This window comes from Ursus americanus, chromosome 21 (genome assembly GCF_024610735.1).
Source record: "Ursus americanus isolate L20-20 chromosome 21, mUrsAme1.1.p, whole genome shotgun sequence".
Taxonomy (NCBI): Eukaryota; Metazoa; Chordata; class Mammalia; order Carnivora; family Ursidae; genus Ursus; species Ursus americanus.
Genome location: NC_142147.1, coordinates 46,388,101 through 46,414,844, shown reverse-complemented (window position 1 = coordinate 46,414,844; position 26,744 = coordinate 46,388,101). Strand labels below are relative to the sequence as shown.

The 26,744-nt window shown below is 51.0% G+C and overlaps 1 protein-coding gene across 5 annotated transcripts in view; it reads left to right on the top strand.

Annotated features, from left to right (window-relative positions):
* The window catches only part of CD177 (CD177 molecule), a 40,120-nt gene that overhangs the window by 11,957 nt on the left and 1,419 nt on the right, over nucleotides 1–26,744 (top strand). The window contains exons 1-10 of one of the 5 annotated variants that reach the window (XM_045775313.2): nucleotides 1,730–1,807; nucleotides 7,226–9,035; nucleotides 9,749–9,889; nucleotides 10,249–10,434; nucleotides 11,361–11,480; nucleotides 11,672–11,788; nucleotides 13,387–13,527; nucleotides 14,217–14,402; nucleotides 14,536–14,670; nucleotides 14,925–15,378. In XM_045775313.2, coding sequence (XP_045631269.2) covers nucleotides 9,017–9,035; nucleotides 9,749–9,889; nucleotides 10,249–10,434; nucleotides 11,361–11,480; nucleotides 11,672–11,788; nucleotides 13,387–13,527; nucleotides 14,217–14,402; nucleotides 14,536–14,670; nucleotides 14,925–15,166 — 1,287 coding nt within the window. In that variant the 5' untranslated portion in view covers nucleotides 1,730–1,807; nucleotides 7,226–9,016 and the 3' untranslated portion in view covers nucleotides 15,167–15,378. Of the gene's footprint in view, nucleotides 1–1,729; nucleotides 1,808–7,225; nucleotides 9,036–9,426; nucleotides 9,675–9,748; nucleotides 9,890–10,248; nucleotides 10,435–11,360; nucleotides 11,481–11,671; nucleotides 11,789–13,386; nucleotides 13,528–14,216; nucleotides 14,403–14,535; nucleotides 14,671–14,924; nucleotides 15,379–25,202; nucleotides 25,324–26,744 lie in introns of those variants that run through there. The other 4 variants (XM_087870834.1, XM_087870833.1, XM_045775156.2 and 1 more) reach the window with 4 other exon arrangements.

Sequence of the window (26,744 nt, the reverse complement as noted above, 5' to 3'; positions counted from 1 at the left end):
GTCCTGGCCAATGAGCTGTTGCACGCGTCCCAGCAGCTATTGACTTGGAAGCGCTATAGGAGAACTATAGTTTTCTTTCTCACAACACAAGGCATGTTTTGTGACCTTGCAGTCTGTTTACCAGTGGGGTAACCCAGAGGCCCACGTTTTTTTGTGTTTGTTTTTAAGATTTTATTTATTGATTTGAGAGAGAGAGAGAGAGAGAGAGAGAGCTCAGATGGGCGGGAGCGGCAGGCAGAGGGAGAAGCAGACTCCCCACCAAGCAGGGAGCCCCACGTGGGGCTTGATCCCAGGACGCTGGGATCAAGACCGGAGCCGAAGGCAGATGCTTAATCAACTAAGCCACCAGGTGCTCCCAAGGGGCCCACGTTGACCATTTGGCTCTTGGTGCTCCGATCTTCTGGACAGGAGTAGCTCTGGTTGTGTAGACAGGAACCTTGCCGTTCTCCCACGTGCCAGTGGTTCTCCCTCTGCTCTAGGACCCGGGGATTGTGTATGGGAGGAAGAATTGCAGTGGGACAATTTCCCTGGCCCATTTCAAGATTCCCTCACAGTCTGCTCATCCCAGGGGCTACTGCCGTTGTCCTGCCCCCGGCCCCGCCGACCACACGCTTCACTGTACTGCCCTCCTTTCGGTCCGCAGCTTCAGAAATCGCCAGGATTTCTGAGATACCATCGGGAATGTTAGTGGCTAATTACCAAATTCAGCAACCTGGCATATCTGAGCCTCCTCGTCTGCCGTCCTTCCCCGTTCTCCCTTCCTCCTGTTTGGCCCTTGACTTTCCCTTCAGCTCCCCTGGATCCTTTGGTCTGTCCCCCTTCAGCGCCTTCACCTCTTCTAGCCCTGTGTCCATACCTCTCAGACCTTTCCCTTCCCACGAGGACTTGCCAATGGTGACAGTCTCTGGGGCTTCAGTGTGCTGCCCCCATCATGGTCATTTGAGGGGCTTAAGGACTCCCCCCGAGGCTGTGCAGCTCCAGGGAAGTGGGCTGGATATTCTGTCCCTGGGACAGGCTATGGAGACATTCAGAGGGCCGCTTGGTCTTTAAAGTTAAAAAGGCCACCGTACCAGATTAGAACACTTATTTATTTTTTAAACCGACAACAAGGTATAAATCATTGTTGATAAACACAGGGAATGGATGCTCATTGCTCTGATTTTAAACCAGCAGAGACAAGCTGACATGGTTCAGAAAATTTAAGACTAACGAAAACATTAGATTTAGCCTTCCTTAGATCTATAAGATTGTCTGCTTTTTTCCTAAAGATTTTATTTATTTATTTGAGAGCACGCACATCGGTGGGGGGAGGAGTAGAGGGGGAAGGAGAGGGAGAAACAGAGTCTGTGCTTGGCAGGGAGCCCGATGCGGGGCTCAATCCCAGGACCCTAAGATCATGACGTGAGCCGAAGTCAGATGCTTAATTGACCGAGCCACCCAGGCGCCCCAGGTTCAGTTTTTTTTTAAAAAAACCATCAAAAAACCCAGTGGAAATTCTTAAGAGTAAAGACGACAAAGAGGTAGGAGGGTTGATGAATTCATTCCCCTTTGCCCTCAGGTAATTGAGATCCTAAAGTGGTCAATGAGAGTCTTTGACTGAAGTGTTCTCAAATCCCTGAAACTCGAGTTGCCAAAGAGAATTCTACAAAACGGCCAGCCCTCTGTGTCAGGTGACAGCTAAGGAAAACACATTCACCTTTTCAACTCAAACTCTTACATAGTCAGGATAAATTGCTACAGATTCTTCCCATCCCTGTTCACACACCCCTCTGCAGTGTCTTTGCTGCCTTTCCCGACCACAGCCCGGGTAAGTGTCTCTATCCCTGAAAGCTAGGCATGGGGGGGGGGGGGGGCGCCTGGCTGGCTCGGTCAGCATGACTCTTGATCTCAAGGTTGTGAGTTTGAGCCCCATATTGGGTATAAGAGATTACTTAAAAATACCATCTTTAGCTTGGGTGGCTCAGTCGTAAGCCTTCTGCTCAGGTCATGAAGCCCCGCATCAGGCTCCCTGCTCAGCAGGAAGCCTGCTTCTCCCTCTCCCACTCCCCCTGCTTATGTTCCCTCTCTCAGTCCCTCTCTCTCTGTCAAATAAATAAATAAAAATCTTAAAAAAAACTGATTCCCCCCTAAACAATTAAAAAATAATAACATCTTAAAAAAAAAATAAAATAAAGCTGGGCATGGCTGTGTGATTTGTTTTGGCCAATGAGACAGTACGTTTAGAATAAACTTAGCAAATGTGAACATTTACACTTTGGGGCTTCCTCTATTTTGCTGCGTGGGGCCCTCACCTGAAGAAATCTGGCTGAACCTTGGGCATGAAAAACCACACGGACAGAGAGGCCCAGCTCCCAAGCACCAACTGTCAGACACGTGAGTGATGTTATCTTAGACCATCCAGCCTCGATCAAATTACCAGGCAAATGCAGCCAGGGGAGCACCTCCCAGTGAGACCAGCGGAAGAAACCCAAGTTAAGCCCAGGCTAATGGGTAGCCCACGGGATTGTGAACGGACCCAATGTCTGTTGTTTTAGGTGACTATTTGGGATGGTTTTGTATGTGTCCATAGATAACAGACATAATACACTGTTGCAAAACCCAAGTGACTATTTCTTGTTGGGCCTGGGGAAAGTAGCGTTAAAGAGAAATCTCAGATATGAGATGTGACCACTGTTTTTCTTGCCGGCGAGGGATAGCTATGGGACAGGTTGGCTAGAACCAAATAGAACACTTTAACAGGAAGTACACATATGAACTTATCTTTAGTTTGAGCCTAAATTTACTTGGGATTGAAAATTACTAATTGTAATTTGAGTAACCTAATTAATCATTTAAACTGGAAAATTTTTAGAAGTTACAAGAAGTCGGGGGCACCTGGCTGGCTCAGTCAGTGGAATGTGCAGCTCTTGATCTTGGGGTGGTGAGTTTGAGCCCCACACTGGGTGTAGAAATGACTTAAATAAATAAAACTTAAAAAAAAAAAGAGTTACAAAAAGTCAGACAAATGGATGCCTCTGGTCACCGAGTTTTCTAGTTGTCTCATCTGATTGGTCACAGGCTGGTTGCAGATCGTGGAAAGAATTTTGTCTTTTGTGTACCTGGTTCCGGTTTCTTTTTGTTCGTTTGTTGTAATCATTGTGAGGACCAGTATCCATTGCTTTCCCTTTTCCCACTGCTCTTCTGCCAGGGGAATCCGGCCTTCTTGTATTTTGGGAATTGTGCGTGGCTGCCCCTTGGTCATGTTGGGTGATTTCTCAAGCCCTAATAGGGAGACCCACAGTGCTGATGGTCCCAGTGCTCACACACCACACCCCTTGGATATTGGGGTGCACCTGCCTCTGGCGGTGGCCACACCTGGTCCCCTGCCCACCCCCCCCAGAAGTGAGGGTACACTGACAGGTTCAGAGACGGAAGGGAGGACAAGAATCAGTTCTTTAAGAATTGAGAGCCTGGGTGTCTGGGTGGCTCTGTTGGTTAGGCATCCGACTCTTGAGTCTCCTCGAGTCCTGAGTTCAAGCCTAGCATGGAACCCACTTAAAAAAAAAAAAAAAGAACTGAGAGCCCGGGGAATCCTTGAGTGTGCTCAGGGCAGGGTACAGCCCAGCCCCTATTTGCACGCTCACTGGCTGGCTGTGGGGTGTGGGCCATGGTGTGCTGGAACTGACTCTGCCTGGCTTACGAGACCTATGTTTAAATTTTCCAGAAGTTTGCCAGCCAGTGGCTAAATAAAACCATTATTAAAAATTAAATTATATGAAGTTATAGCCAAATCATGTTAAGACAAAGGTAACGAACTTAAAAATCGTCCCTTCCTCATGATCTTACTGCATTTTAGTATTACCTGTGTTCTTGAAATTATTTATGTATATCTGTTGCCTCTGTGTGGTAACAATATCCTAGAACAGTTGCCGTGGGGCGTTTCTTGCCAACTCCATGTTCCGAGACATCGTGGTAGCTTGAAATCAGCCGTGGTGGGAATATTTACACCATGGAAGTTGGCAAACCCTACAAATCAGAGCTTTTATTTCTCCCCTCAGGGAAGCGGTTAAACATTTAGCAGCACATCATAAGTGTGTGTCGTCTTGTGTTCAGGCGTGGGTTTTTGTAGAAGGGAGCTTTCTCTCCCTGTTTCGGTAGAGAGCCTTTTCCTACAGATTATGTATCTGCGAAGTACATGGCACCCCCTAGGTGTAGAGCATTTGTGCAGTGCGCGACCTGACCTGGGTTCCCAGTGGTCCTGACTCTTCATTATATATTGTCACAACAAACGATATATTTAAAATACAGGACGACTCCCAACTCCTCCATCACCCTTTGTGTTTCCCTGGATCCAACCTTAATGTTTGTGAGCAGCAGTTCCTTTCATAAATTCTACTCAAATTCTCCCATTTGGGTGTACCATTCATTTCCTGTTGGGGCCATGACCAACGCAGTAACTCAGATCAGGAAACAAAACTGCATTCTGGGATTAGGTTTCCACCACATGGGGGCAGCACAGAGAGAACTTGACGGCGGTTGGGGGGTGGGGGAAGCTGGAGTCCTGTGATCATTTCATAGTTGCCCAAGTGACTGCTGGTGGTGGCAGGGCCCACAGTGCGGGTGGAGAGTGCCATATTGGATGCTGAGGTGCTGATGGCATGGTCACTGAGGCAGCTGAGGTGAATATGTTGATGCTGGAGTCAGGCGGTTCCTTCGGATGATCCCAGAGAGCGAACATGGGGGGAAGGAGCCACTGAAAGATGAGAATGTCCAAGTGGAAAAGGGATGGGCAGTCAGAAGGCTTCCCTGGCCAGAGCGTCCCTCCCTACTCCTCTCCCCTCCGTGGCTCCCCACCCTCAGGACACAGGCCAACCCCTGGGTCTGGCTTTGCAGGTCCTTGACCAGCCCCACCCCCACCTTTCCACTCCCCCACCAGCAGCCATTCCCAAGACATGCCCGGGTGTTTCCTGCCTCCTTGGCCTTGCACCGTTGTTCCTTCTGCTTGGAATGGGCTTCCCTTGGTTGCCCACACCCACCCCGTCTACCTGGAAGACTTGTCATCACGCCCAGTCCCTGCTGCATCCCAGCCTCTTGATGAGCCCTTCTCAGGCAGACCCTTCTTGAAAACGGCAGGATTACTTGCACCCATGCCTCACGGTTCGGGCCAGTCCACCGCCACAGTGAGGCCCTTGGTGAGGCCCTCAGGTGACTATGTCTAGCCACCTGAAGGATTTCCCTGTGTCCGTCATTCAGGGCCACGCCAGTGCAGTGCTAACCCAGCAGCTACTCACTCCTGGCACCAGCCCGCCCTACAGATCTGGGCATGAACCTGGCCTGTTCTGTCCCTGCTCTGTAAACAGATCGCAGGGTACCCGCCTGAACCCAGAGGTGCAGGCAGAGGAAGAGGCAGCAAAGGAGGCACCCGAGCCACCCACCGAGGCATTCAGCTGTGCCCTCGCACCTGTGAGAGCCTGATCCCATACACACCGCACACACCTTTCCGTGGACGATGGATGTTGCTGTGCACGCCCAGTGTCATGGTCGGGCAGCTCAGACGGCACCCGGTATGTGACGCACAGTTCGGGTCAGGATGCCCCTGGTGACCCAGAGTCCAGTTTGCAGACTCCCCTGGGACACAGTAAGAAGCCAAGAGCGGCTTGCTTGCTTTTATTTTTTTTTAAAGATTTTATCTATCATCTATCTATCTATTTATTTGACAGAAAGAGAGAGAGCATGAGCATGGGGCAGGCGGAGGGAGAGGGAGAAGCAGGTTCCACACTGAGCAGGGAGCCCAATGCAGGGCTCGATCCCAGGACCCTGGGATCATGAACTGACCCGAAGGCAGACGCTTAACCCACTGAGTGCCTAGGTGCCCCAGGAGCTGCTTTCTAAATGGAAGATAGTTCTTTGCAGAAGGAGACAGATCTTTGCTTCCAGATCCTGTGTTTCTCGCTATGATTATCCTATCATCTCTTTATGTCACAGAAGCTTTCGACGATGTTGGGTCTGTTGGTCACACGCCTTGCATTTGAGTCCCTCCCTACTCTAGGATCTACTCAAAACTGGCAGTCTTGGGGCGCCTGGGTGGCTCGGTCGGTTAAGCGTCTGCCTTCGGCTCAGGTCATGATCCTGGGATCCTGGGACTGAGCCCTGCATCGGGCTCCCTGCTCAGCAGGGAGCCTGCTTCTCCCTCTCCCACTCCTCCTGCTTGTTGTGCTCTCTCTCTCTCTCTCTGTGTGTGTGTGTGTGTGAAATAAATAAAATCTTAAAAAAAACCAAAACTGGTGGCCTTGTGGGTTTGCTCAGAAATGAGTAGGAGTAGCATGTCAAAATGTGCTACATCCTCCCCCCCCCACCCCAAATCTTAAGGGACCTGTTTCCTAAAGGTATAGCAAATTGTCTCAGAGGAGTACAGCGCCCCCCCCCCCCCCCGCAGTAAGCCGTGGTCTGGAAGCAGATGATCCCCCTGCGGACATCTGGTCAGAAGGTCAGGACTCACTGAACACTGGTCACCAGGCCTGCATCATTCCCCTCCCTTCACCCCATCACCTGGGCATTTTATCATCTCATGTCATCATGCAAAGAAGGGTGAGTCCAGCACAATAAGATACTTTGAGAGAGAGACTGCATGCATGTAACTTTTACTGTCATATCTTATAATTGGTCTGTTTTGTTATCAGTCGTGGTGATTAATCTCTTACTGCCTCTAATTTATAAATTAAACTTTATCATACATATGTATGGATAGGAAAGGCCCGTAGTACATGTGGAGCTTGTTTCAGACATCCACTGGGGGCTTTGCAAAGTCTCCTCCGCCGATATAGGGGGCTCCTGTTTGGGGACATGCCCTAGACCTATGGGCCCCTAGGATTTACACCAACATGATGGGGGGCTTATCACCCACCCTCTGGCACCCACACGTCTTACCCCTGAATCATCAAGGGTCTTGCTACCTCTTGTTCACTGTCTGATTAAATAACGTAAATCCCTCAATGAAGTGGAGCAGTGATGTTATGTAGAAACTCAGATGATCCGGGTCCCTCTGAACTATATTATAGGGCAGTGCAGGAGCACTGACCTCCTTCACAGCAGCCATTCACATCCGTCCAGAGCCATCATCCGAAGAATCTCTGCAGGGCCTGAGCATTTATGCCTTTGGCCAGTGCCCAACTCCCCCGGATCAATGGCCCCCAGTCTTTCTGGTATAGGGGAAGAGTCACCGTCTACACCTGTGGTTGCATTGCAGGGTCCTTCTCAAATGGATGCAGCCTCCCCGCTCCTCCATGAGCTTCCGGGTCCGTGAGCAAGCCATGAGGGGCTGGTAATCATCACACTTACTTTACAGAAGACGATGAGGCAGTTGGGAGAGGAGAAATGGATGACCCAAGCCTACACAATCAGGGAGCAACAAGATCCGGCCTGGTAGCCGAGTTTCACATACCTACAACTGTAAGCCTTTTTGCTAAATAGTTCCACGCCCAGCCTTGCATTTGCCCCTTGAAATACGCGGAACTCCCAGGAAGGTTGCCTTAATATCCTGACTCAGCCCTGCATTGCCAAGCCCCTGCCAGCCTCTCCACTCTCAACACCCATCGCTTCCCCCTTCCTTCTCTGCAGCTGAGCCACCTGCTTTCTTTCTAATCTTCACATAAGCCAGGAGTGGTCCCACCTCAGGGCCTTTGCACCTGCTCTTCCTTCTGCCTGAAATGCCTTTCCCACATGCCTTCCGTGACAAGCTCTTTCTTTGCATTCTGTTCTCAGCTCACAGGTCACCTCCTCTGGGAGGCCTGCCCTGATCCAGTTCACTTACTTTCACATCACCTGGTCTTCACCCTGCCCAGCACCCAGCAGCTTTGTGTGTGTGCTCACGTGTTTGTTCAGTGTCTCTCTCTCTCACTCGGGTGTGAGCTCAACAAAAGCTGGGCCTCATTCTTGTTGGTATTCCTGAGTCCCCCAGCAACTGGGATGGTGCCTGGCACAAAGCCCAGCCTCAGTGACTATTCGTGGACTAAAAGCAAGACGTTTCATTGATCACCTATGACCCTCTGTGTGTCTTTGCCTACCCTTCCTTCTCCTCTTCTTCCAGAAACACTGCTTCAGGGGCGCCTGGGTGGCTCAGTCATTAAGCGTCTGCCTTCGGCTCAGGGCGTGATCCCGGTGTTCTGGGATCGAGCCCCACATCAGGCTCCTGCGCTGTGAGCCTGCTTCTTCCTCTCCCATTCCCCCTGCTTGTGTTCCCTCTCTCGCTGGCTGTCTCTCTCTGTCAAATAAATAAATAAAATCTTAAAAGAAAAGAGAAGAAAGAAACACTGCTTCAGGCCCCGCACATCTCCAGAGGGCACCATTTCCAAGGCAACGAGGGGACTTGGGGAGGAAGTGGTGTTTCCATGGTGCATGACCTACAGAAGTACTAGTGATGGCTCTGTTCCCATGTTCCCCCATCTTTCATTCGTTTGTTCAATCAATCAAGACATACTGAGTAGTTGTTCTGTGCCCCATGAGTAATGTAGGTGCGGTGGGAATTGTGTCTCTGCCTGTGTGGCAACATTTACACTTGCAAACATAAAACAGAATGTATAAAGATGTCAAGAAGAAACTTCGAATTGTAAGTTCCATGTTGGTCTCTTTCTCCTTTGCTGTCTTACCCGCCCTCCCCCCCAACCCCTCCCCTTCCTCTTCCTCATACACCCACTTGTCGGCTCCGTGGTCACTGGCGAGGTGTTTACTCCTCCCTGGCCCTCTCCTCCCCGGCATGCTGGAGCTGGTTTGTACAGGCTTGCAAAAGCCAATGGTTAAATATTTCAGTATGTTGCGAGCTAATTGTTAAACAATCGGTAGCTCGAAGTCCGACGGGGCGGAAGGATTTACACCACGGAAGTAGGCCCCCGTTACAAGGCACGGTGGGCTGATGCTGTTTTTCTGAATACCTGGTTTTCTAGCACATCCTGGGGAAGAAACTTTGCTTTGTCAAGGAATATCCTGTCTTTGACAGAGACTCACTTTCCATGACCATCTCCCTCCCTTCTCGCCTTCCCAGATGGAACCCCAGTTCCCTGGTGGGTACCCAAGAGGTGGAGACCCTGGGCCCTGGTCTTGTGCTAGGCGTGGGGAGAACAGAGGAAGAGAAAGCAGGAGGGAACATGGGGGAAAATGGGACTAAAAAGGCAAGCAATGTAAGAAAGAAGTGAGAAGCAAGAACCCATGGTGGGCAGAGGCTGGAGCAGGGAATACCCCCAGTGCCCACCGCACAATGTCCTCACAGGTGGTTGGGCCATATCCCCAATATCCCCACCTGGGGCCAGAAGGTGGCCAGGCTGCCCTGAGGAAATCACCCTTTCCAAACTACCGTGAAACAGCGTGGGGGTGTGCACCTGCCCAGAGGGGCTCAGGAGGAAAGGGGGCTGGGGAGCTGGACCAGTGGGGCCTGGGGGGCCGGGATGTTTCTAGGTGCTGGGGGGTCAGGGAGCCTGGACTCCTGGGTCCAGGGAAGCGGGGAGGCCCCGGATTCCTTACCAGTGAGACTCAGAGGGTGGGCCCAGACCTCCTGTATCAGGGCTCTGCCTCCCGCCCTCTCCTGGCAAGATATAAAAGGGCAGGGTACCAGGGAGAAAGAGCAGGAGCGAGAGTTCCAGCCAGCCTGACCATGAGCCCTGCCCTGCAGCTAGCTCTCCTGGGCACAACCCTCATGCTGTCCCGTGAGTGAGGACCCCGAGCTGGGAGGGCGTTTACCTGGAGGATGGGCTCAGATGGATTTCTCTTCCTGTCTCAGGAGTGCAGGCCCTGATCTGTCAGTGGGGGACACATATATCTGTGAGGAATGTATCAGAACTGCCCCTTGAGTGGAGCAGTGGCCAGCAGACATGTGAGGATGGCTGGGGTTGCCAAGACACGCTGATCCTCATTGAGAACGGTGAGAAGGGTCCTGTGGGCCCCAAGCCTGACTCCCACCCTCTCCCGGGAGAGACATCCTTCCCTGCCCTGTCCTACTGTACTCTGTGTAGGGACTCCGAAGACCTACCCCCTCCGCCAAAGAGCTGCCCCCTCCCCAGCAGGAACAGCCCCTGGGGTGCCCACTCACCTCTCTCACCCCAGACCACCTTGCAGACCCTCCCGCGAGGACCCTGGAGTCCTGATCCCCAGCCCCTCCTCCCTCAGACCCAGGAACCCGGGCCTCCCCATCTCTTCTCCCTCAGACCCTGGAGTCCAAGTCCCCAGCCCTCTTCCTCCCTCAGACCCAGGAGTCCAGGGCCGGATTCTCTTTTGGTGCAGGACCCCAAGTGAACGTGTTGATCAGCAAGGGCTGCACCCCCATGGCGGATCAGGATGTCCTCATCAGGGAGCACAGGGCAGGCCCTGGCATCGCCATCGTCTCTTACACCCACGTGTGCCGGCAGAAAGATAACTGCAACAGCATGTCCACCAGCCTCCCGCTCTGGACCCTGCCCTCCACCACAGGTGTGAGGGGGCTGGGGAGGGGGAGGGGCAGTGGGGCAGAGAAGGGGCTGGCGGCGCAGGGGAGCAGCAGGGCTGAGGAGTGGAAGTGAGCACAGAGGGAGCGTCCGTCTAGATCCCTCTTCCCTCCCGACTCCCTGTCCACTCTCTCTGGGGCTCCCTCCCTTAGCACCCCTTCTTCTGTTGGTCCTGGGGCAGCAAACCACACTGACTTCCTGGTGTTCAGCCACCTAAGGGAGGGCCCTAACCTAGTGCATGCTCCTTTCTCCTGCTCCTTCTCCTTCTCCTCCTTCTTCTTCTATTTAGAATTTGATTCACTCATGTTTTATGTAGGGTTTTGGCGGTTCCTCCTCCAAAGTGAAATTAACCTGTAATTTAAAAAAATTTTTTTTATTTGAGTCTAGTTGACACATAGTGTGACATTAGTTTCAGGCGTACTAAGTGATTGGACAGCTCTCTGTGTTGTGCTGTGCTCCCCACCCATGTAGCTCCCATCTGTCCACACAGCACTGTTACAGTATCATTGACTATACTGTCCTTGTCTGGTGCCCCCAAATCAGGTTGGGGACAATGTTCTGTGTTTCTCTGCTCTTTGGAATAGTTTGTACGAGAGTCTCGTGTTCTCGGACTGTTTCATGGAACTGGCCGGTGAACCCACTGATTCCACCCAGGGCACCCCTCCCCACTGCACCCCCTCCTGTACTCAGGCCCAGGTGTCCCTCCGGGGTTCTCCCATTCCTTGCCCTGCTCCTTGTGCTCTCCCTTGCCACCTGTCCCTGGTTCCCTGGTGTGCCTGCGAGGGAGGAGCCAAGGAGGGCGCGTTTGTGGGAGACTGAAGAGGTTGCTTCTTGGGACCAGCAAAGTGGGAGGTGGGGGTGGTGGAGAGCAGGCCCCCATCCAAATCCAGAGCCCTTTCCTCACCTCCCCAGGCCCAGGCTCCCTGCGGTGTCCAGTCTGCTTGTCTACAGAAGACTGCGATTCTGCCGCAGAGCTGACCTGCCCGGCCGGGAGCACACACTGCTACCGTGGGGCAATCCAGTTCACAGGAGGTGAGCCAGGACAGGAGGTCCCCATGGGCCACGGGACGTGGGGCTCTGAAGCAGTGGGAGGAGGGGTCTGAGGACCAAGATCTGGTTCTCTGGTGAGGGACAGAAGCTGGGACCTGAGGAGGGTAGCTTCCCCTGGGGGGCGGGGTGGTCCCAGCAGCATCTCCCTCCCTCCCTCCCTGCCCTGTCCACAGGGGTTATCTTCAGCACTCTGAGAGTCCAAGGATGTGCGTCTGAAGCAGGCTGCAACCTCCTCAACGGGACTCGGAAAATCGGGGCCATCGAAATGAACGAGGACTGCAGCCCTAGCGGTGAGTGTCAGCACCCGAGGGGGTGGGGGCGGCGAGGAGCTTCGAGCAATCTGAACGTTTGTTAAGGCCAGATCCATGGGCCTTTGGCGGCAGAGTTTAAGGACTAGGAATTTTGGGCCGAGAGGGATGGGGACCTTTTGGAGTCTTGCGAGCAGAGGAGAGACACGAATGGACTTAGCCCTTATGAGGATTCCCCCTTGGCCGCTGGTCGTGGGGCCGGGAAATCAAGGGGAAGCAGGTGAGGGCCAGTGGTCTTGGCCCTGGGGAGAAGCAGTGGAGGTGGTGAGAAGCCCGCAAGGTCCTGGCGCTATTTTGCGGCTGAAGCCACAGGATTTCCTGATGGGCGCAACCTAAGGGAGAGGCAGTTGTCCAAAGCGACAGCAATATTTTCCTGGAGCAGCTGCAAGAGAGGAGGTGCCGTTGAGCAAGATGGGGAACCGGGGCTGGGGGGGGGGTGGACAAGGCTTGGAGCAGGCGGCAGAGGGCGGTTTTGTCATCTCTCTGCGTAGCGGGGAGATGAGAAGGCCTCCCCCGTGGGGCTGTGGTGAAGGCTGCACGCTTGTGGGTGCCTCCTCCCAGCCCGGGTGCTTCTGCATTGAGGGACCTGTGCCTGCGGGCCACGTGAGGGCTAAAGAGAAGGTCTAAGCTTGTGGTTTTCCTGAGGGCTCAGGGGCCCGAGGTAGCCAAGGTGGTCAGGAACCCCTCCACCCCACCCCCACAAGGAGCCGGAACACCTGCGTTCTGAGCCCAGCTCTGCCAGTCACCTGTGTTGGGACATGGGCCGAGCCCCTGCACAAGTCCTCTGCCTCTGTTTCCCAACTCGATGTTGGGGTGATGATGATTAAGCCACCCACACTGGGGGTTGCTGTGAGGAACTGAGGTAATCCGGGTGAGGGGAGCTCGCCGCTGGAAGGCTTACGTGAGCTGGTCCACGGAAAGCAGCCGCCACGGCCTGGCACATAGTAGATGCTCATTTGAGTATTTTGGTCTGGAACATAGGGTTTCTCAGTTAAAAGAAAATATATGGCGGGGGCGCCTGGGTGGCGCAGTGGGTTGAACATCTAGCTCTTGGTTTCGGCTCAGGTCCTGATCTCAGGGTTGTGGGATCCAGCCCCACATCGGGCTCCACGCTCAGCTGTGGGGTCTACTTGGGTTTCTGTCTCTCCCTCTCCCTCTGCCCCTGCCCCCTTTCTCTCTCTCAAGCAAATAAATACATCTTAAAACAAACAAACAAAATATATATGGCAGGCTACCCTCCCCATCCAGATGAGGGCCCCAAGTGCTAGAGAGGGCACTTAGAGATTGGCTTAGGCCAAGGAAGAGCCATTGTGGCTGTCACACCCAAAGGGAGGAGGGGCCTTCCTCAAGGACCCCTGAGAAAGGCTCCCACAGGTGTTCGGGCAAAAACAGGGTAAAGAATGGGGATGAGACCCCAACTTCCAGGTCCCTTCTAAATCTGAGATTGAGGGACTCTGTGGCCAGGTCACCTGGAGAATGACCCAAGAGTGTGGCCACCTTCCCAAGCATGGGACCGGAGGGCAGACATGGCTGATTCCCTGGCTTACACAGACCCTTACACACCAATGCCTTCTCCCCAGCTTTCCTCACCTGTCAACGGGGGGTCACGATATACAGCAATCAAGACCTGTCTCAGAAGCCCATTGAGTGGACCACAGGTCACTACGAGCTTTGTAACATTGGGGAGGTGTGTCAGGAGACACTTCTGCTCGTCGATGTAGGTACGTGGGCTGCACTTGGGGTCCTGAGTGTCCCCACCCTGGGTCCTGTCCCCTGAATTTCCTGCCGGGTTCCCCTCGTGCCTGAAGTTCTAAGCTCAGGCCCTCCTCCTTCTGTGCCTTAGCTCACCCTTCTGGAAGTGGGGTGTAATGACAGCAGGATAGTACCTACCTTGCTGGGCGGTTGTCATAGTCCCTGCGAGGGGGCCAAGAACAGAGCTGGAACAGAGTAACCTCACTGACTTGATCTGCGATGAATTGAGCACCTGCCGTGGGCCAGGCTCTGTCATCGGCACCATGGACCCCTTGCATCCACCTTCCTCCAGTTTTACCCACCAGTGGGGGCAGAAAAAATACACACCAAACAGAGTAAGCTACAGATGTGCAGGGAAGAGCAACCCCATGGGGAAAGGAGGTAGGGAGAGTTAGGTGAGGGTTCCCGTTTTGAAATCGGGAGCTCCAGGGAGGCTGTCCTGGGCAAGTGGCGTTTGAGGAAGAACTGATTGACGGCAGAGCTGGCTCTGGCCCCAGGCCTCCTGCTACCCTCCGTGTGCCCTGTGCTCTGGAAGTCAGGCGCCTGCACTCACCCTCCGCCGGCCCGCTGAGCGTCAGGGAGCCCCCAGCTCTGCCTCCTGCCTCCGATCATCAGAGCCCCACTCCCCCAGCCCAGCTTTTGCTCTCTCGCCCCACAGGACTCAAATCGATGGTAGTGGGGAGCAAAGGCTGCAGCGAGGGCAGGATGCAGGATGCCCCGACTATCACCATACACTCGGGACCCCCTGGAGTGCTGGTGGCCTCCTATGCCCATTTCTGCTCCTCCAACAGGTGCAACAGGGCCAGCAATACCAGTGTCCTGTTGACCTCTCTCCCTCCTCCAGGTATGGAAGCCCAGCGGGTTGGGTGGGACCGGGGACACCGAGAGATAGGAAGACACAGAGACTCCGGGGATCGAGGAGGGTGGCTCCAGCTAGGAGCAGAGTTGTGCACCCCAACCTCCTCTCTACTTTTCAGCTGCCCCTGCCCCAGGAAATTTGCAGTGTCCCGCCTGTGTGAACATCTTTGGATCCTGCCCAGAAAACCCAGAGAATGTTATGTGCCCCAGTGGCACGACTCATTGTTACAGCGGTTACATTAAGATCCAGAAAGGTGAGTGCTGATGGCCAGGTCCCAAGAATGTAGGGTCAGGGGCCTGGATTCACTGGTTCTGAGGTGGGAGGGCACTGGGGGCCCTGACTCAAGAGTTTGAGGGTGGGGGGTCTGGGAACTCAGATTTCTAGGTCTGAGGGAGGCGAGGACTAAGCGGGGTCTCCCGGTCTAAAGGGGTTCGGGGGATCTGGGATTCCTGGGTCTTAGGACTTTAAGTGTGCTGTCCTTTGAAACCTCTCTGGCTCACTCTCTAGGTGGAATATACTCTAAATTGTACATTCAGGGCTGCGTGACCCAAGCTTCCAGCTCCTTGTTGAACCATGCCCGGAAAATCGGGGTCTTCTCTGTGACTGAGAACTCTAAGGACGAGACAGACCTTATTCTCCAAGCTGGAGCAGCCCCCATGCCCTTGCTGCCTTGGGTGGTGGGGCTTGGCCTATCCCTAGCCCTCTGGTGTGGGATGCCTATGATTCTTAGCTCCTTGCTGACCCCCTAAACCAGCCTTCCTTCTGACCTCATAACCAAGCAGCCTTGGACACTGAATTATTTCCTTGTCCTCTCCGTGAATCATTATCCCCCGGCACACCCACATACTTCATGGCCTGATTACAACATATGGAAGCAGCTGGGGAAAGCTTACTTGACCTCTAGGAGAGGTCAAGGGTGGCCACATGTGTCTGATAATAAAGACATGGTCCTTTCCCTGAATGCTGGGGTTTCTCTGTGTGAGGGGGAGGGCAGGACATGCAGAGATCTGGCGTGGGGAGGGGAAGAGCCCGGGGAGGGATTCACCATCTCAGGACCTTCCTTCACTGTTCTGGTGCATGTCCCCATTCCAGCTTGGAGGGTGCTCGGGCCAAAGGTATGTGGGCACCACCATGACCCGGGAGATGGTGTTGCACCACGTGATGAAGCTTCCCACTTAGGAAGGGGCCCCAGCACAAAGGGGGACCCATCCTACCCCAGACACTTGACATAGAAGGTTTGCACAGTTTCCCGAGGCTCATCTCCTTGGGTCTCTGTAACCATCCTAGGCCCAAGGAGGGGGAGGAGAAGTCTTTACCATTCTGGAATCTGCAGGGGGAAGGGTACGTGGGGGAGGTTTTCAGAGGGCTGCCTGCTACCCGCTCTGATCTCAGGCTGAAAAAGCCACCCAGCCCACACCGTAGGGAGGGAGCTGGGGAATTAGCACCCTGGCTTTACTCAGTGTCCTTCCTCTGGTCTCCTGTTGGGGCTCCTCTTGACTGAACCCAGCTGGACGGCAGGCAGTCCCATAGATCTGCTACCCAGAGTGCAGAACGGGGGAGAAGGAAGCCAAGTGTCCGGCCCGGTCCACCGTCTTCCTCCTCACATCCACCCGTTCCCCTTGTCCAGATGAAAACCAGAGTCCTCAGTATAGAAGACACACAATTCCCATCCATCACGTAATCACAGCAACATGGTGTGCTGATAACAATGAGTCGGACGCCCACGGTGACAGCCGGTTCTTCATATGCCACAGTGAGAGGAAGACGGGGGCAGGAAATAATGTAAAAAGCAAAGGTCCTGGGTGCGGAACGGTGCTCCTTCCCCCACCCGTTCCATATGGGCTTACTACCTGCCGACACCTAGTTTAAGCGATTGTCATGTGACATAAATCTTCATCCTTAGATGGTGTAGGTGTTTGATGATCTTTATTGAGTGTCTGCAGTTTTCCACAGAGCAGGGCCACTGGCCACGGAAATAGGAAGATGTACCCCTCACATGTCACCTGGCTTCCAAACACAGTCCTCCCTGACCCAGCGACCCAGCCTCCCTCTGGCGGTCACGAAAGCCTCTTCTCTTTGCTGCGTGGGGAAGCACAAAATGGCTTGGCTGAGGGCATGGCTTCCAGTTGATTAGAACTGCAATGGGTTCCTCACCCACACCAATCCCAAGGCTACGGAGACCAGAAGCAAGAATTCTTTAAGTGGGTTGTGGGTGGGAGCGTGCAATAATGGGGGGGGGGCTCTCCCTTAATCTCCTCTTGTCTCATGGATGCCTGCATTCTCGCTGTGGGGGTCGTGGCACAGCAGACTGACCGCTGGTCTGAGATGTACATTCCTGATGGATGCCAGGGTACCGTCTCTCACCCAGGGCCCTCGGAAGCCTTCGCGGGCCATTCTATCACTCTGATAAGCCAACCGTGTCTGTGTAAATGGGGCACCTGGGAAGATCAGTGAGCTCCATGGCTGGGAGTTAATGACCTCACTACCTCATGGGATACCATAGCACTAGAAAAGACATTTTCTAAGTTCCCACATGGCAGTGTTGACAGAAGCATTGGGTGTACAAGGAAGGGCGAATGGGAACCCATGGTATGTGTCTGTCCCTGTGAGGATAAAGCTCAGTCCTCTCCGTGATGGGGCATGTCTTGTGCAGTCCTTAGCACTGGCCTCTGCCTCTGTTGGTTTGGGCACTGAGTACCTCTTATACTTTTATTCTTTTTTTTTTCTTTATATCTTCATTCTTTCCAAGTCCTTGATTAGGTGGCTCATATGGATCCATGCATAAGTGCACCTAAGGACATCCCCCTCTCCCACAAGGTGGACCCCTGACGTTTCACCACCTGAAGGATTTCCCTACATCACTCAGGGCCACATGGGTGCAGTGCTAACCCAGCATCTGCCTACTGCCTGGCACCAGCCCATCATACAGATCCATCCACAAGCCTGGTCTGTTGTTTCCCTTCTCTGTAAACAGATCACAGGGACTATCCATGAGCCCGTAGGTGGAGGTGGAGGGAGATGCTTCAGGAGCAGGTGCCGTGGGCATCCAAGCCACCTGCTGAGGCGTGTACGCCTGTGCCTTCCATTCCCACTTGAGTCTGATCCCACACACATCTTTTCCGGGCATGATGGATGCTGCTGTGCACACCCAGTGTCAGGTTTGGTAGTTTGCACCCAGTATGTGATTTGCAGTTTGGGTCACAACGCCCTTGGTGTTCGTGGCTGGGTGACTTTGTTAGTCTGGGCTTCTACAACAAAATACCATGGCTTATCAATAGCTGAAGTATACTTCTCACAGCTTTGGAGGCCGGGAGTCCAAGATCAGGATGCCATCTTGTGGGCTGCAGACTTCTCACTGTGTCTTCACGTGGCCAAGAGAAAGCTAAGCAGCTCTGGCTGCTTCCTATAAGGTGGCTGTGATGGTTGATTTAATCTTCAGGGATGCCCACATGGCTAGTAAAACATTATTTCTGGTTGTTTCTGCAAGGCTGTTTCCAGAAGAGAATAGCATTTGAATTGGTGGACTGAGCAAAGATGGCCCACACCAATCAATGGGCCTCTTCCAATCCACTGGGGGCCTAAATAGAACAAAAAGGTGGAGGAAGGAGGGATTTGCTCTCTGCTTGAGCTGGGATCTCTGTCTTCTCCTGCCCTCGGACATCAGCCCTCCCGTTCTCTGGCCTTCGGATTTGGACTGGGATTTATACCCCTGGCTCCCTGATTTTTAGGCCTGAGGTTTTCTTTAGAATGATACCACCACGGGGCATGTGGGTGGATCAGTTGGTTAGGCATCTGACCTTGATTTCACCTCAGGGCATGACCTCAGGGTTGTGAGATTGAGCCCCATGTCAGGTTCTGTGCTGAGCATGGAGCCTGCTTGAGATTCTCTCTCCTTCTCCCTCTGCCCCTCCCCCCCACTCACTCATGCACTCTAGAAATAAATGAATGAATGAATGATACCAACCACTTTCCCCTGGCCTCCAGCTTGCAGACAGCAGATCATGGGAGTTCTTAGCCTCCATAATTGCACAAACCAATTCCTCATAATCTCTCTCTATATATCTATATACATCCTATTGGTTCTGTTTTTCTGGAGAACCCTAATACAGGCACTAATCCCATTCATGAGAACTCCACCCTTATGATCTAGTTACTCCCAAAGGCCAAGCAGCAAACACCTTCACACTGGGATTAGGGTTTCAACATACGAATTGTGGGGTGGGACACATGCATTTAGTCCAGTGCAGGCATCCAGATTCCACCTGGGCCCAGTGACAAGCCAGGAGCCCCTTTCCAAATTGGTATCTGCAGAGGGAGACATGGATTTTCTCCAAAACCTGGAGTTCTGCACTGTGATTCTCCTATTGGAGATTATAAGATACTCCATAAAAAGTGTTCTGGGTTTGAAACAGACACTCTTACTGTCATTAATTTCTAAATATAATCACCCAGGATTTTAGAAGATTTTGATATTTCCAACTGGAACACTTTGGTGAGAGAAGGCTAGGGTTAATTTCTAGCATAATTCTTTTGTGTTTTTAATGGTTTGTCCTTTTTGTAAGTTTTGGCTATTTCCTCTATGGCCTATCACTTATTGTCCCTGCTATTTTGATATTCAAATATATCTGCACTTACAAACATGCAATATTCCTTCTTTTAGCGCCAGCATGAGCATTAGTCAAGCCTGATTTCCCCTTATAGGAAGTAAGGTTTTTTGCCCAATTGTATTTATGAAACCAGTCACAAGATTTTAAAAATCGAATACCAGTGTCACAAGATTTTAAAAGTCGAATACAAGTGACTGATCCATTGCAAAAAAAAAAAAAATCAACTGTGGGCCACTCCAGAAGACAAGGGAATTGGAATTTAGATTTTACTCATTTGCAGAGATTTGAGTCAGATTATGCTCCTTTGATTTCTAAATTATTCAGTTTGGGTCTGAAGTCATTTTCAATCAACAAAGAACCAAGTTTTGAAGCTGTTTAAGATTCTGCGGGCATGAGTTGCAAACGTAAGGGTGAGGGAGACCATTCTTCTTAACCCCTTTCTTGTCTCCCTCATCCTTAAGGAGAAGAGAGAGGTGGAAAGAGAGGAAGAGGGAGAAAGAAAAATGAAATATAGGAGGAAAAGAAACTTAGCTACGGAATGGCGAAGGAGAAATAGATAGTAGGAAGAGACGGGGTGAAGTTCAGGTTTATGGTATCTGAAGATCGGCCTCTGTCCTCTGGACATTGACCTCTAATCTGATCCCAGAATCACAGGCTCCCACCCCACCCTAGCCCACATTCTGACCATGAAATATCTTCTCACAACTAATTCCTGACCCTGACCAGGCTGAGCCCTGACCCCGAGCCTAAACCTTCACTGTTATTTTTTCAATAGACTTGAGCTTTATAGAATCTAAAATGGCCATTCCTCCAAGAGATTCCCCCAAGATGGTGCTTCTTGGGGTAACAGTGGCTGAAGCAGCCTGTGCCCTGCCAGCCTTCCACTCCCCCATCTGTGTTGGCTGTGTCCCCATCTTACACATCCTCTGAAGCCACTCACTGAAAAAAAATCACTTCGTTAGTCTTGCATTCCTTGTCCTGCCTGTTCTGTTCTCAGACAAGCATCTTCCACTCTCTGGATACATTTCTTTTCTTCTACTTTTTCACCTTTCACTCACCCGTCCATCTCTCCATCTTCCCCTTCTGCTAAAGTTGCTTTTACCAAGATCACCACACCCTGCCAGACGCTCCTCAGGCTAGTTTTATAGCATTTGACAGGACACACCACTTCTTTCCTGCAATCACCCCTGAAAGGGTAAATACAAATCGAGAAAGAAAGAAAAATTAGTTTTCCCTGATGCAAAAAGGGAAAGAGACCCCCCCCCCTTTCTTTAGAAGCATTTTCTTTAGGAAATGTGTAGTTGTAGGTAAATGCTTTCTCTGTCCCTTCGAGATGTATGTAAATCTTGAAAACATCTAAATAGGCCTCTTGCTCCCTTTACAACTCAGGGATGTTTTTCTCAAGAACATGGGGTCCATCTCTTTGAAACAGAATCAGCAAGAAAGATAGTACCCCCAGATTATCTCTCAGTTTCTGGGGAAGGGTAAGAGCCTAACTTAGGTGGCAGCACCTCATTCCAACTTTGCAGAACTACCTCTAGTCATAAGAAATGAGAAGTTTAGGGGCACCTGGGTGGCTCAGTCAGTTAAGCGTCTGACTTTGGGTCAGATCATGATCTCAGGGTCCTGGGATGGAGTCCCACATCAGCCCGCTGCTCAGTGGGGAGTCTGCTTCTCCCTCTCCCTCTGCCCTTCTCCCTGCTCATGCTGTCTCTCTCAAATAAATAAATAAAGTCTTTTTAAAAAGATATGAGAAGTTTATTTTTCCTTTGGATAAAACCGATTAACTAACATAGGTGATCATCCCCAATTACCAGGCTAATTTATGACGAACTGTGTGTGACAAATGGTGCTGTCAAGTCCTCTCACTTGAGGACTAGTTGGTGTTCAGATGGAGATGTATGTAATAAGTTGTAACTGCCTGGCTATGTAAGGGGGTGAGCTTTCTCTCTGTGCAATTTCTTAGCGGGTTGCCTGTGGTGCACATCACATTCTGGTTTAATCCTTATTCAAAAGTAAAACTCTTATTTCTTTTTTCTCTTCCACCTTGTAGAGAGGTTTTCTGAGTTGAAAGGAGACTTTGTTTTTCTTTGTTTATTCTCCCCCCTTTTTTATTGACTATATTTGACCTATAACATTGTATAAATTTAAGATGTACAATGTTATTAACTTATTCATTTAAATGATAATATGATTGCCATTGTAGTGATATTTAGCACCTTGATCACATTAATCATCCTTTCTTTTTAGTGGTTGGAATAATTAAGTTCTAGCCTCTAACCAAGGGGCTAAGCATCAGGAGCCATTTGCATTTCCTTTTCTGTGAACTCCCTTCTTCCTTATGCATTTCCATATTTACCTATTCTTATCTATCCTCCAAGGAATCAAGCATTCTCTCCCCTCCAGGTCTTCCCCATGGAATTCTTTCTGCCAACATCATCTGATTCAGTTCCAATGTCACCTCGTCCAGGAAGCCACCTCAGATGTTTCCAGACTGGATTAACCCTTGACTGGTTGCCCCTTGTCTGGGTTTCCATATACTTATATACTCTGTGTGGGTCTGTATCATGCCATGTGGGTCTGGATTGTAAATATTCCAGAACATTTACAATACAGAAATTGGTAGAATGTCTGACTGTGAATGAGGGTATGCACCCCACGGCCCTGAGCTGCCCTGCAGAAAGTGGCTGAGCTCACAGCCTGGATCCCAATCTATCATTCCCTGGCCTTTGTGACCAGATGAGACTTGGTTTCCACACTGTACTTCTGGGACAGAGCCACTCACCTCAAAGGGTCCTAGTGAGGCTTTGGTGGGTGCTCCCACTTAGTGCTCCCTCAATTATCCTAACAGTAACCATGACTTCTGATGACTCGCTGTTCATTATCAGGAGAGCTGTTACTTAAAACAGCCAATGCTAATTGAGAGGGACAAGCAGACTCCTCCCTGAGTGCGGCGCCCGTTGTGGGGCTCCATCCCTTGACACTCAGATCATGACCTGAGCCGAAATTAAGAGCCAGCCACTTAAGCAACTGAGCCACTCGGGTGACCCGAGAAGAAAATGATATTAAGAAAATCATAAGGAAGAGAAAATACGTTTGTAGCAGTGTACTGTATTTATTGAAAAAAATCCACATATAAGTAGATCGGCACAGTGTAAGAGTCAATTGTATTTATGTGCACAGGAGTTGACAGAAAAGAAGTGAAATTTGAAGCAGTTAGGCTCGGGGCTTCTGTACTATTTTACCCAAGGAAAGGAGGTTTCAGCTTTAAGGGATGATAAGTCATGAAGACGCAACCAACAAATGGGGGGAAAGAATGGGGTTATTGTAGGAAGGTGTGTTTAGGCAGACTTGTCTCAGCCATGATTCCCCCTCTCATGTGGAATGCGCGTTGCTCTTCTCTTTCTGGTACGGGATGGGGACACACCTTCTCAGGGGAAACTGATGCCCTGCTTTTAAGGCAGGTAAGGGGAGGGTGGATAACTCTTCCCACATCTGCTGATTCTCAGTTGGCCTCAGCTCAAAATAATCTTTGTGCTGAAGTGGCATTTTTGGGGGTGTCTCATATCCTGATCCCCTTCAGGCCATGGAGGGGTCCATCTTTTCCCACACATGGAGGTAATAAAAGTCTAGGATACTGTTAGATGGGTTTCTGATTTAAATGTAGAATCTAGAACTCCACGTCTCTTCAAGAACCGCTGATTAATTCACTCATTGTCCCCCGGGCCCCTCCTCTGTTCCAAGCCCCAAATATGAAAGCCATCCAACCCTGCCCTCGTGGAACTCCTGGTCCCAAGAACGCACAGACAGGGCAGGGTGCTCAAGCCTGTGAAAGCTGGGGTGACTTGGTAGCAGGTCGACTTGGCGGGGCTGAACTACATCTCCCAGAATTCCCTTCCCTAGAGGTTTCCGGCGAGGCTGGGCCACAGGAGACAGTTTTGCCGGAAATAGCCGCCATCTTGCATTTTCACTTCGAAGATATAGGTGAGCGCTGCTGCGGCTCTCCCTAGTTGTTGCTGTTCTGCCTGCTCACCTTGCCCTGCACCTTCTTTCAGCTCCTCCGACTCCTAAGCCAGGTGTGTGTTTAGTTCTGTGATAAAGGACGCCCGCTTCACCTGTAGGACACCCACACCACCAAGATGGAGGCAGCAGGAACGGACACAGGCTCCCATCCATCCTGATGGCTTCCCTCTCACGCTCAGGGGTTCCAGTTTCCCTTTTTATCACCAGTCTGGAGGCCAGTTTACACCGGATGAGGTGACTACTCAGGAATCACAGTTGTCACAGGATTTTGTCCCTGTAGTACTTTCCTGCCTAGTGTGATAGTGGTTTTGGCTCATTCTCAATATGATTCTTTATTTGGGTGAGACTCCATTCAATCTGTCATGCATTATTTAGGAGCACAGACATGACCAAAGTCTGTAATGCCATGGCTCCTGAAAGGGATGAGGCAGGGGCTGTATCTCCTACACCCAAGGGTGGGGAGGGTATGCCCACATGGGTGGGTCATTAGAGGTCGTTCTCCTTCTTGGATTCCTGCTACTGAGACTGATATTGTCAGCTGGAGCTCAGTTTTTCTTTCTACTGACTCATTCCCATCAGAATGCAAACTTGCTACCAATTCTCTCATCCTATTAAAAAAAAAAATACCCTATCTTGATTCCACTCCTTCCTAAACCTTCCACCCCTTTTTGGCAAAACTCCTTGATAGGTAGCCTCCATGTTACTAAAGCTAATGTCTAATTCTCAACGTTCATCTTACCTGAATTACACCTGCAGGTGTTTACCTGCCAGCACACCTGACTTTCCTCCTGCCTCTCCAGTTGCTCCCTGAAGTCTCCACTGTTTTGTCATGTTTGTCATCTTCCCACCCTCTAGACCCTGGAGTGCCCTGAGGCTCGGTTCTCTGCTCTCTGTTCTTTACTACCCATCCCCACCTGCCCTTCATGCTGCCATCCCAGCTTAAGGCTTTAAATACAATACTACCCACATGCTGATGATTTCCACATTTCTATCTCCAGCCAGGACCTCTCCAACTTCATATATCCAAATACCTATTTGTCATCACTGTTTGGATATCCAGTAAGCTCAAATTTAACATACCCGAAGCTAAGCTCCTAATATTCATCCTCGCTTCCCCCTACCTCCACCCCAAGCCTGTTCCTCTTGCCGTCTTCTTCATTTCAAGATAAATGGCAACTTCCTCTAGCTACTCAGTCCAACAGCCTTGGAGTCATCCCTACTCCTCTGTTTCTCTTGCATTTTACATATAATCTGCCAGAAAATCCTATTTGACTCCATCTTCAACGTATACCCAGAATCAGACCACTTGTCACCACCTCCACCAGTGCAACTCTGGTCCAAGATACTTGTGCCTCTCACCTGGATTAAATTGCAACAGTCTCCTTACTGGTCCTTTTAGCCTCTCTGCGGTGTATCTCTTCTGGGCACAGAATCCAGAAAGATCCTTTAAAAATACATACCATGTCAAAGTCAGGCTTTAACCCCTCCAGTGAATAAGTTGGAGAATAAAGGCTAAAGTCCTTACAGGGTCCTGCATACTCCAGACTCTTCCCCCAACTCTTCCAACCAGACTCTTCATCCAGATTCATTTCCTACCAGTCTCCTCCTTGTTAAATATGTCCCAGTCAGACTAGCTTTCATAATGCTTCCTAAACATGCTTCACTATTTCCTACCTTGGGGCCTTTGCACTTACTGCTCTCTCTGCCTGTAGTCTCTAGTCTTTGTACGCCTGGCTTCTTGCCATCCTTCACATCTTTGCCCAGATGCCATCTTCCATGACCTCTGATGCAACAAGTCACATTCTTACACATCTCCCTGTGTTTTCAACTTTCTATTATGGTGATTTTCAAACATCCAGAAAAGTTGGGGAAATAATACAAAGAATACCTGTGTCCTGTCCTTAGTTTCAAAGTGCGACGGTTTACCACAGTTACGTTTTTTTCTGAACCATTTCTTTTTTTCCTTTTATTCCATTTTTTTCTGATTCTTTTTTTAACCATTTCAAAGTAAGTTGCAGACATCCAGATGCTATATCCTTAAGTACTTTGGCTGCCTCTCCTAAGAATGAAATTCTTCTACATATCCATAATACCATTATCAAACTTCAAAATATTCCTAATAGTATTTTTTTAAGATTTATTTACTTATTTTTAGAGAGAGAACACGAGTGGGACAGAGGGAGAGAGAGAAGCTGACCACCTGCTGAGCAGGGGCCAACCACAGGACTCCATCCCAGGATCATGAGATCATGATCTGAGCCAAAGGGAGACTCTTACCAACTGAGCCACACAGGTGCCCCTGTTGAGTTTTTTATATGTCAAGTATAACTCAAAAAAGTTGTTAAAAATTATATATACATATATGAAATATTATTTAAAGTACAAATTTTTTTAAAATACAAAACTGGATAGCAAGACTTTTTCTTCCACATTTCCCTCCTAGTACACCACAATGCTGGAGAGCTGATCCAGAGCCTGGAGCCTTCCTCAGTGCGCCCCCAGCCCAGCAGGGTCTGACTGCCCCAGCCTCACTCAGTCACAGTCCTCCGGGCTCTCCAGTCTCCCCACACTGGACCCACTCAGCCCCTCTGGTTAGCCAGGCATCTGCCCACTGAGACTAGTCCCTCTGTGGGCAGCTCGTCCCTCCATACCCCCTGTCCTTCCAGGGGCGAAGGTCCACTCACACAAGCTTCCAGCCTCAGCCAAAAGGTCACTTTCTCAGGGGTGCTCCATGTGACCCCCCCATCAGCTGAGACCCCCTGACATGCTCCAGACGCACCAGACACTTTCCCTTCCTGGCCCTTCTCTCGATTAAAATTGACTCCTCGGTGCCATGATTTCCTGAGTGCCTGTGGGCTTGTAACAAGGTAAATCCCATGAATCCACGGACCCCATCTGTCCTCTTCTCTGTGGAGGTCCAAGGACCCAGCCCAGGGCCTGACACAATACAGAAGCCCAGTAAATACTGCTTAAATGCATGAGGGAAACCAAACGATGTCTCTCCCCCCCCCCCCCCGCCAAGTGATACCTGGGGTCAGAGCCTCTTCCCTGCAGACCCAGGGCACTGGCATCAACATGGGACAAGGCCAGCACATGCCTGAGACTGTCCCTGTAAGGCTGTTGGGCCTTTACTCCTAGATTCAGGAGGGAGGACAGGGACCTCCTACAGTTAGAGGCCAGACACCCATTCACTCCCAGAACATGGACACCCCCTCCCATCTCTGTCTTGTGACTGTCTTCTCTCCCTGGAAGGCCTGGGTGGGCAGCCTGTGTCCTTCCTCTTCTCTCAGAGATCCGACCTGGCACAAATTCTGAATCACCAACCCAGGTGCAGTTACGACCAGAGGAGCTCAGAGCCCTACCCTGACCTCAAAAGACATTAGGAGGTGACTCCACATCCTGAGGGTCCCTGGTCTGTGGGGACATCTGCTATGTCTCCCTGAAGACTTCTCAGCAGCCCAAGGAGTCCTGGGGAACAAGGGGAACTTCCCCGGGCAGATGAGACAGGAGAACCTAGGATCTGCCTTTGTCTCCCTGGGGCTAAGGGTCTCCTCCCCTTTAACAGAGGCAGCCCTGGGATCCCTCAGCTGAGTCTCTGGGTGGAGGTGTTCCAGCTTCTGGTTCCTGTGGAGAGACCTAGAGCAGAGGAGAGACAGAGACACAGATGACTTGGATGCAATCACCCTTCCCCTCCCTG